The sequence below is a fragment of the Musa acuminata genome, chromosome BXJ3-8 (genome assembly GCF_036884655.1).
Source record: "Musa acuminata AAA Group cultivar baxijiao chromosome BXJ3-8, Cavendish_Baxijiao_AAA, whole genome shotgun sequence".
Classification (NCBI taxonomy): Eukaryota; Viridiplantae; Streptophyta; class Magnoliopsida; order Zingiberales; family Musaceae; genus Musa; species Musa acuminata.
Genome location: NC_088356.1, coordinates 29,992,501 through 30,003,813, shown reverse-complemented (window position 1 = coordinate 30,003,813; position 11,313 = coordinate 29,992,501). Strand labels below are relative to the sequence as shown.

Here is an 11,313-nt window from a genome sequence, read left to right as displayed (position 1 = left end):
AAGTTGGGAGCCTCATCGAAGAAGGCTTCGAAAGTGGATGTAGGTCATTTTGATCGAACCACTTTAAATTGGTGTGTTCCTTGAATGTGTCTGTATTTACTTTTCTGAAACCGTTATTTACATAGCAGCAAGCTTCCGGTTTTCATCTTCTCACTTTACTCGAGCTACTTTTACCAAATCATTCATTATTGAATCGAAATCTCAACGCATTTATGAAATCGTTTTCAAACTTATGAGTTTTAATCCACTACACTAATTCACCCCCCCCCTCTTAGTGCCGCTCCGATCCTAATAATAATAACAAAGAGAATATAATCTCTAATACCATGAAGAATTAAGATCCTATAAAAGAGATGAAATTTTATTTATTAAGATAATAAATATTTATAGAGATTTTTTTATTATGATCAATCAAATCAGTTATTCAACTCTTGATCTTCTATCATCCTTATCTTTGCCCATCTAATCTCTCAGTAATGCTAATCTTCCATCATAAGTATATGGATTATACATATACACATATATATATATATATATATATATATATACATATATATATATATGTATATATATATATACATATATATATATATGTATATATATATGTATATATATACATATATGTATATGTATATACATATACATATATATATGTATATATGTATATACATATAAATATATATATATATATATGTATATATGTATATATGTATATATGTATATATGTATATATATATATATATATATATATTTATATACATATATACATATGTATATATGTATATATGTATATATATACATTTATACATATATACATATGTATATATATAAATATATATGTATATATATGTATGTATGTATATATACATATATATATATATATATATATATATATATATATATATATATATATATATATATATATATATATATATATATATATACATACATACATATATACATATATATATGTATGTATGTATATATACATATATACATACATACATACATATATATATATACATGTATATATATATGTATATATGTATATATATACATATATATATATATACATATATACATATATATATACATATATATATGTATATATATATATATATATATATATATATATGTATATGCGGTTTCACATCGTACGTTATAATATATACATGTATCATTATATCACACGTCATAATATATACGTAAATTGTACATTGTAACATATTCGTGTATTCCTACACTGTACGTTATCATATATATATATATATATATATATATATATATATATATATATATATATACATATTCACATTTAGCTTATGACAATCATATCATTTGAAACATGTTTTTTTAAATATATTATGGATCTTATAATTTATACGATCATTATTTTTTTAATAAATTAAACTTATTTTTACCCGATTTAACTCAAAAATAAAGATAATAGTAAAAGATCGTGTTCCTTAATAATCGAGTATGATAGAGAGTATTACACCTATCAAATTGGAGTATAGGATCATCATATGTCTTAATTAAGAATCTTATATCTTGAATTATTGATTTATAATAACTCAAGAATTCATGCAAATATTTTGATAAAATTTCAATAGAATATACTATAATTAACCTAAAACTTATTGTCAACCCGTTTCCTAACAAGAGATTGCCTTCCCAATAACTGGAGAGGGCAAGTTGCTCGTCGGAAGAAAGGACCATGTCTTGGACGAAGTGGGAGTGCATGGCCATGTAGAGAAATCTAGGGGCGACATCACATTCGTAGCGGAAGAATATAAAATAAAAATGCCAAATTTCTCAAGAAGATGTTCGTCGTCGTACGAAGATTGCTGCGCAAAAACTTACGAAACTGAAAACCATATGTAAGACAGTTATGTTACCTAGGGAGATCATATATCTTTGAATTTCTAGAAATCTATGAGATTGGATGAAGGAGATTAGCTATCATCCTCTCTAGCGATAATCTATACAGGAAGGGCTACAAAGACGCTTCTCGAATCGTTGTACAAATCTCCACACCTATTGGTTGAGGAGGAGAAGGGGAGAGAAGAATAGGAGGTAATAGCTAAGAAGACTCAACCTATGGCCCTTTGGTTTTCTCCTATTTATAGATAATCATTGTCAACTTAACCATAATAGATCCTGCTCTATTAGGTACTAGATCTTCATCCAACTACCAAACCTCTTAGATTAGTAGATCTCTATCCAATAATCTTTCATTGGCTCTTATTGGATCTCATCTATAGGATCTAATAATTCATGGCTTATTGGATATCCAATAAGATAGGGGCTCCAACAGATATCTCATATCCAAACCTCTACTAGTCGCAACACCTACTATATGTGTGTGACCCTCTAGGCCCAATATCGAGCTAGTCATGAGTCATACCTGTTAGAACTAATTCTGTCTTAATAAATTATTATCTTCATAATAATTCACTTGACTCATCGACTACGAACATACTATGTCAATACGCCGCAATCCCTAGACGATATAGGGGAATCCAATCTATTGGACCTATCTGTCCTTAGTTACCATATATCTATAGTCCCTTACCCATCTAATACCCTAGAAACCGTATACCGAGCATGGTACTATCAAGCCTATACAATTTTTATTTGAGTCTTGTTTTAATTGGATTCTCTCATAGAACTCTTTTTCTCTCAATCTGAATGACCCTAGCCTAGGGATACTGAGAGAGGATGATCCTTTATCAACACTCAATAGCCCTCGTAAAGTTGGCTGTCACTCCCGATAACCGGTTGTACTAGATTTGAACTTCCAGATCTATAAGTCTGATATCAAAGAGTGGAGTACTCATACAAGATATCCTTGGTGTCTCAAGTCTAAGTACCAGATACACTATTGAGACAACGAAATCGTTGTCTAACAATGAGGGATCATCAACCATCCAACATTCTATGAACGGATCAATCAGTGAACTCATTCTCCAATGAGCACTTACACTGTATCCCTAGTTTTCCCATATGAGCAATTATAAGACCAATCGCCACCATCATATGAATTGGTATACAACATACCAATCTGTCTAATTATCTCAATGTTTCTCTCGAGTAACCTATAACTGAGATTATTTAAGATCTGTATTTAAAGGCGAATCAGTCGTATAATCATGATCTCATCACGATCCAATTTTTATTGCACAGATCCACGTATATCATAATATACATATAAAAAAAAATAAAAAATAAAAAATATCATAATAATAATAATAAGCAAAAAAGATTACATGTCATATCACACATGTCATCACTCATGTGATTGACTTGCAGGGTACCTATGACTTGCAAGGGCGAAACATTCTTGGTATAACCGAAGAAGCAATGAGAATCAATAAAAAGATCATCAAGTAAATCAACAATAACAAATAGAATAGAAGCTCTCATACCATGAAGAATTAAGATCTTATAAAAGAGATAAAATTTTATTTATTAAGAAAATAAATATTTATACAGATTTTTTTTTATGATCAATCAAATCAGTTATTCAAATCTTAATCTTCTATCATCCTTAGCTTTGCCCATCTAATCCCTCAGTAATGCTAATCTTCCATCATAAGTACATGGATTATACATGATTTTCTCAATATTTCCAATCACATATATGCTGCAATTGTAATCAGATTAAACAACAAATGCCAAGCTGCATAACGAGAAGAACAACATCAAAGACAATTGCATGGTGGCAATAATTAGTGTTGCCAAGTGTGTTGTAAAATGTATAGTTTTTGTGCTATATATATTCGATCATGGAAATGTTCTAATAAGCTTGAGAACAAGTGATGAGCCCCGTATACCTAATTTCATGGACACTAAAGCTTTCGACACTTTTGGTGAAGTTCCCATGTTTGTTGATGGATATCCAGAGTCCATGAACAGAGTTAATTCCAGAGCTCTCGTAGCCCCATAAATTAACTGATGGTTAAGTCATCCTCCTTGTTGTATCCAAGACGAAAATACTGTTGCGTAAGAGACATCAAACTAAGCGACAGTAGACTCAAGATGATGCAACTTATCTCTTTATTAGGAAGAAAAAAAGGTAAGGCTTACGAAAAAAGAAAGATATTGAGTGCATGGAGAATCTCATGTACTTGATTACAACAAGTTTGTCCGACCCAACTCATCCTACTTTTCTCTCTTTAACAACTTGGAGTGAGCAAGGTATCAGATAGCTATTAGTTTAGCGTCTGCCGACACTATCAGTTTAGCATCTTCAATCAGTGCATTCTTCTTCTTCTAGAAAATAACGCACGAAAACAACTGCTCAGAGTGTGATATCAGAATTGATGTTTCCCTTTGTGTATATATAATATATGAATAGCAGCCAGAGGAGACTGATGAGAGAAACTTGAGAACAGCTTGGAATCAGAGGGTTTGGGTCATAACAAGGACACTGGTGAATGGACAAGAGAAAGACCTGGGACCGAGCTCATTATTAGGGACAAGTAGAGGGAGAAGCGTGAGAGGCCAAACATGGAGTCGGTTGGAGGAAGGATTGGGAGCTGATGTCGGATATGGATCAACTAGTGTTTAGATGACGTTGGAGCTAAGGAAATTAATGGGCACGCGCACGCGCACGCACTACCATAGATAACTACTCTAGACCGTCCCATGCTCCGAGCAATGATTGAAAGGAAAGAGACGAGTCGATACCAGGAGGGTTCTCCAGGAACGCCAAGACATTGTTTGGTTGGATTTGGATTTCCTGTCGTATACAAACATATCATAAATCATATTGAGATATTTTACGTGTCATATTTGTGAGCTTGTTATCTTACATAACTTGAAAGTTAACATATCATATTTGTCATATTTTATATCCTAATACTATCATGTTGGACTATCTTCTTAGTTATTTTTTTTAAATAAAATCTAATTTCTTTTTTGCTACCAAAATTATCTTGATTTATTTTTTTAAAAAAATTAATCCATTTAAATTATATTTTTAACTACTTGACACTAATACCATATTAAAAATCTGAATATTAATGATGGATATAAGTTAAACAAGTAAAGATTGATACATATCAAATTGGACATCAATTCAACCTAAACATTTAAGTTTTTTGGTTATGAGTCTAACTTAATATATATAATTTAACCCTTTCCATCCTTAACAATATGAGACTATCTTTTTAATTTATCTTTTTTCACCTCAAACACATAAATTTAACAAAGGGTGATTTTCATAGAAAATACTCATATTTTAAGTATTTTTCAATCCATACCCTCCATATTTCAAAAGGTATCCCTAATTTCAAACGGTACCCCTAATTTTAAAAAAAAATCTAAAATACCCCTCAAAAATATTTTTGATAATTTTTTATCCATTTTTTTACTAGTTTTAAACTATTATAGTATCTTCGTTTAGCTCGTTTATAGTATTTTTCAATAATGCTTATAATTTTTTTATTGAGATATTAAAATTACTATAAATACTTTTGAAAAAATACTATAATTGATATCATATTATATCTCTTCGATTGTCATTACTCGTAGATTATTATAATATCATATTTTTATACTTTTAATTAGTTTGTTTGAATTTCGAAGTTCATTTGAATTATTTACAATATTTGTGATTAAATTTTATAGTATTTTTTATTATGATGGTTAAAACATTATAACAAACTAATTTTTTATTTCTATTTGTCTGATATTGATCTTAAAATATTATAAATACTTATCTAAATCATAGTATAATACATCAAATGATTTCTAATGTATCATTTGGCTCATTTATAGTGCTTTTGTTATGATGATCCAGACACTGAAATAGGCTAAAAATACCATAAGAGGCCAAAACATTATAATAGATGAAAAAAATTTGAGAGATAATTTAAATATTTTTTAAATTAAAAAATATTATTAAAAAATGAGGGCATCGATTGAAAATGTCTAATATATAAGTATTTTGAGAAAAATCATCCTATAACTAACACATCATATATTTGTTGGACTATTTTAGAAAAACTGATGAAGATGCTGTTCAACAAGCTGAAAGCATATTACGGCATTGTGCTTGTGGAGAAGAAAAGGCAAAAAGAAGTTTCAAGATGCACATCGCACTTTGACAGCATTGTCAACAATCATATCTCTTTACTAAGCGGAACTTTCAACAGACAATATATAGCATCGTTTCCTATCCCCTTTTGTTAAAGGACGGAACATTTATTCCCTCCGACAGTAATAATTTTAAGGAATGCTCTGCATCGGGAGGGCCACATGTTTAATACAACTATTTTCGTAGATCTTTCTGTAATTTTAAGATACCCGCGACCACACCCGCGTTAGACTAACGTGGAGCACTGAGACGTTACCGGGTCCCACATCGCAGGCAACAAATACTTTCTCCCGCCCAATCCTTTCGCGTTGTAGCTGGCCCCGCTTGACGGGTCCACCAGGACTTTACCCGGGTACCCGGGATACGCACCGCTGCCGAACACCCCCGTGCACGCTGTCACCGCCTCCAGCGGCGCATCCGCTGGCCCCTGGTAGTAGCCGTCGCCGTTGGGGTTCGTCGCCGCCCCAGCCAGCAGCGTCGCCAGGTTGATGACGACTCCGTCCATCCCCACGTCGCCGTTTGGAGCCACCAGCGGCGGGGTCTGCGGCCCGTAGAGCGGTTGGTGGAAGGGCCACGCGCACTGCCCCGGGCATTGGCTCGCCGAGTCGCCCACCCAGACGAACCCGGCCGAGCCCGGAAGTCGTCCGTGCGTCCCGCACCGGCTCGAGCAGAAGCCGTCGACCGCCACGTCCGCCGCGGTGACGACCACGCTGATGGCCCTGGAACCCCTCCCGGACGCCGCTCTAGCAGCCAAGGTGGCCACGTCGGAGGAGGAGAGCAGCTTCCCCTTGGAGTATGACTCGTCGATGAGCTGCGGGCCGAGGGAGAAGTGCACGGCAGCACCGCCATACCGGGCGATGGTTTGCCACCAGGAGGCGGCTGAGGGCGGTGGGGGGGAGGCCCCGTTGGGGGAGAGGGACCGGATGAAGTCGGCCACGATGGCCCGTTGGGCGGCCGAGAAGCGGCCATAGAAGAGCAGGCTCAGGGTGTAGTCACCTTTAAGGAGGGGGCCATTATGGTACTTGAGGACGAGAGGTGGCTGCTGTACGAGGACGAGCTTCCTCGGTGCAGCTGCGTCGGAGTAGGACAAGAGCAAGAGCAAGGATAAGAGGAGCAGGTAGTGGAAAGTAGCCATATCGATCTATGTATCGAAGTGTTTGTCGTGGTTCTTATACTTTGAGGCAATGCCACAAGGTAGGGAGATACAAGATATATATATAGTAGGGGAGTGAGGAATTTGTAGAGGAGGGTTCATGGCTACAGCTGTGGGTGGTGGGATCAGGCGACTGAGACTGGTTTCCGCCAAATGATTAGTGGTGGGATTGATGGACTTTGACTGATGCCGTGCATTGTTTTGCTTACTCTTGGTCAAAATCGTGTAGAATTCCAGGTCGGGTTGGATGATGAACAAGTACCTTTGTGAAGTCAAATCTATCAGGTATAACATGCCATAAGAAGTAGTAGCTCACGTAGCATGCGACTTCGATGTCCAGTTTTCATTTCGTCTTCAAATTGTGAGGAATTGTTTCATGATCCTATGAACTCGATCAATCTCATATGAGTTACAGAGCATGTCGATGTTGGGTAGGGTGATTTAAGAGATGAGGAGGATAGATAGATAATGACGGCTCCGGTGGAAGCCTCTTGATCGCCTCCTTTGTGGAAGAGGTTTGGTCACCTCAGCAGTCTGCTTCTGTTTTCAATGGCCGCACGACCGTTCCACTTCTTTGCTCACGGTGGTCTTCCCTGCCAGCCGAGCACGGTGTGTTTGGTATCCCCTTTAATGGCTTCTATTTGTTTTTTTCTTCGTATTTTAAGCATCAACTTAGTGTGATGTGAAACACATACATGGAGCAGTCAATGGATCAGCTCTAATGGTACCATTAATATATATATATATATATATATGCCTTCATGGTAGCTGTAGTGGGTTTTTATCACGCGCGTCCGCTGATGTGTTTGTGGATGTCTATTAACTCCTCTTATTATTTGAGAGTATTAAAATTGACTGTTAAGCTAGGAGGTTTTATTGAACGTAGATACCATAATCATGCAGCGACTTACAGGACGATTTTAGTCTCACCAAAGTAGGATAAGGCCCAAGATAGTGTAGGGATTAGGATACAAGTCAGTCGTGTCGCTTTTGAGACACGACTAGTGATGTGAAAGATTTCTTCATCATCAATTGGTGCTATCAATCCAGCTAGTGTCCCACGGGTGCCGCGCTGAGCGGATGGTGTTCAATCATTGAGTGGCAAGGAAGAAGACGAAATCAAAATGTTGTCCTAACAAGCATCACTCATACCTCCCTCAACAATCATCATTAATAGCGAAATGGACATCTTAATTAATAATTCAATTCCCAAAAATTTTATGCCCCCGAATTACTATGCCTTGCACAAAATCAATCTCAAAGTTCTTTTCTAATTCTAACTTTTTCAAAGACTTTAAGCATGTTAGATTGTCAGTTTAAGTTGGATTAGGATACTCAATTATATATATGAACAAAAAGATAATTGGAACTCGTCATCTTCTTGCTGGAATATCTCCTTAAGAGATAGCTATGATATCTTAAGGTGTTTTCTGATTCGTAAGGATGAAGTAGAACGATAACAGTAATAGTTCGTCTTAAAAGCCAGCTCTCGTTCCAATCACACTAATATAATCCACATCAATAGTAACGTGATAAAACAAGCATTTATTGGCTCAATTATGTCACCAGACATGTTATTGTACAGGCAGGCCTACACAAACAACGAGCAGTGGGAGAAACGAATCCTCTATCTTCTATTTATCCATGCCCACAAGGAAAAGAATACAAGAGTTGTTCCTAAAGCTCTCACCACCCACCTACATTTCTGTTTTATTCTTTTGAACCAACGAGCTATTTGTTTCCACCACCATCTACTACTGTACACTGCTTTTCCACCTAAAATATCGCACCCCACAATACTGTTTGTTCCATCAAGTGAACACTGGGATGAGCTTTTGAAGGTAGAAAACACCCAAGAAATCATTGTTCACAACAGGCTAGCTCTCTAACTCTTTCCACCAAGACACTCATAGAATAAGATGTAACCATGATCTGTGTTGCCTGGGTACTCCTGAGAGGACCCAAAGAATGTCTGCACGGTCGATTCATCAATCATTTCGATGTTGTCATCATCGAACATCAACCAGTGGTTGTGGCTTTTGACGAGGCTGACATAGTGACCATGGTTGGGGCCGCTCCCCACATGGACAACAACTGCAAAAAGAATGTACTCGGAGTCTGCATCCTCGGCCGTGTTAAGTTTCAGCTCCATGGGAAACACAACACGGTAGGATAGCTTCTTGTACCGGCCAAGCTGCTCCATGTACTTAAAGCGTTTGAGGTGGATCACAAGGATATGTGGTGGCTTCTTGATCTTCATTCGCTTCTGTGCTTCCTGCAAACTGCACAGGAGAACAAAATTCCATGCTTCAGAAAGAGCTAGCACAAAATGATCCAATCACAAAGTGCCAATGAGGATTCTTGCAGAAAAACACAATCATGCCAATGATTTGAACCAAGAAATATTTTAAAAGATTGAGTTACCATCCCATGAATAAAGTATCTGCTTATTAGTAACTTAAGCCTTATCATTGCTTCCATGCTGCAGCAAAGTTGGAAGTCACTCCAAATTGATAAACAAGATTTTAATAAATTGCAGTCATTGAACAAGGTGCGACAAAGATATTAGGCAGTCTCTAAGTCAAAGATATCAGGCAAGTTCAAATTTTATTATGAAATGAGACAAACATATGTCATGTAAGTCAGTTAGCACATGGGATGTGACTTTAGTACAAGAAGAAACAAAAGACCAGAAGATAATTCTTACCTGTCTCAGATGCACTATCGAGAAGTGGAAAAGGGCAGTCATCTCTAGTAAATAGAAAATTAAATTCTAGAGAAAATTCAGATACCGTGATAAAGAAAAGAAGTTGATTGCTTATTATAAATAAAATTAAGCTTTATTAGGCAACAAGATTAAGAACCACAAAAGAAGAAGATAGCAATGCACCTGCAGCACTTATCACAGAAAAACTTGTCCTCAGCATTTAAAGTTTCTGTCGAACAAAAGTTTTTGAGGCAGCTTGTTATAGAACTATTTTGCTCAATATCAAGGCTCAAGTCAAAAAACATCTCATCCCTTGCGGTGACAGTTTCACAACATAAGCATCGTGTTTCATTAGTCAATATGCCCTGTACACAAGAATACAGTTAATGTTAGCATCATCAAGTACCACATACTTAGCTTTATGCATGTCACATTTAACAGAAGATGCATAAGGAAACAGGCTAATTGGTCACCTGAAAGTTCTTGTGAACCCACGTAACAATTGGCTCTTTTCTGACACCATTCATCACAGGATGGCTTGGTCCATTGCTAATCTTTTCAGACGGTGACAAGGCCTCCGGGGGACTTTTTAAAGCATTAGACTCTTTTTCAAGAATATCAACAAGTTCGTTCAGCAAGAAATTCAAAAACTCATGAGCATCCTAGAGAAGCCAAAAGAAAAAAAAATATCATTTTGATGTCATATTAGCTGGCACAATCACAATGCTCAAAGATGTAGCAACAAGAGATATTTGGTATGATCCATTTTAGGATAACAGGAACGTGGTGACTCAAAACACAATCTTCCATGAATTCCATATTTGTGGGATGAGGTAACATCTAAAATTACTATTATACCTATCTATACCTTCCAAATCATAGAATTTATGGACCATTAACTGAAAGAAGACATTCCACATAAAAAATAAACAGATCACTGAGGCCTTTCTCAACAAATCAGGTAGACAAGAATAGATACATTCTGCAAATGAATTAAAGCTGAAGATGCAATTATCACGTTACTATAATTCACAGAAGCGACTTATATAGAGGCATATTTGAGAGTTTAATAGGAGGAAATTGATGAGAAGAAAAACAAGAGGGTGATAATCAATAATTTTGCATCATAATTTAGTTTAAATTTTAAAGTTCACTAAAATTCTAGTTAGCATAGGGAAGATAGTCCAAAGTGAATAATCAAGCACAATCTATGTTCCACAAATAAATAGATTAAGTATATCCCTAGAACAGCCAGAAAGTCCAACTAATGCCTATGCTATTAACAAATTAGCAAGTCAATTTCAATTACCTGGTGCATGTATCCGCGGAAAATCTCATTCTGTTTCTTCA

The 11,313-nt window shown here is 35.9% G+C and overlaps 2 protein-coding genes across 2 annotated transcripts in view; both read right to left on the bottom strand.

The window, feature by feature from the left end:
- Window positions 1-6,118: 6,118 nt before the first annotated feature.
- On the bottom strand, window positions 6,119-7,303 carry LOC135644592 (protein EXORDIUM-like 2). Its single transcript, XM_065162300.1, has one exon. The coding sequence runs from the start codon at window positions 7,236-7,238 to the stop codon at window positions 6,330-6,332; it is 909 nt and encodes a 302-aa protein (XP_065018372.1). The 5' UTR covers window positions 7,239-7,303; the 3' UTR covers window positions 6,119-6,329.
- Window positions 7,304-8,781: 1,478 nt separating this feature from the next.
- Window positions 8,782-11,313, bottom strand: part of LOC103994552 (ubiquitin carboxyl-terminal hydrolase 4) — a 5,271-nt gene continuing 2,739 nt past the window's right edge. Inside the window, exons 3-6 of the mRNA XM_009414912.3 lie at window positions 11,273-11,313; window positions 10,437-10,625; window positions 10,147-10,328; window positions 8,782-9,538 (exon numbers count right to left, since the gene is read on the bottom strand). The exon at window positions 11,273-11,313 is cut by the window's right edge and continues 58 nt beyond it. Of these exons, the coding sequence (XP_009413187.1) occupies window positions 9,142-9,538; window positions 10,147-10,328; window positions 10,437-10,625; window positions 11,273-11,313 (809 nt within the window). The 3' untranslated portion in view covers window positions 8,782-9,141. The remainder of the gene's footprint in view (window positions 9,539-10,146; window positions 10,329-10,436; window positions 10,626-11,272) is intronic.

Excerpts from the sequence above, each read along its gene's own strand:
- LOC135644592 (XM_065162300.1), bottom strand. The coding sequence starts at position 7,238 with ATGGCTACTTTCCACTACCTGCTCCTCTTATCCTTGCTCTTGCTCTTG.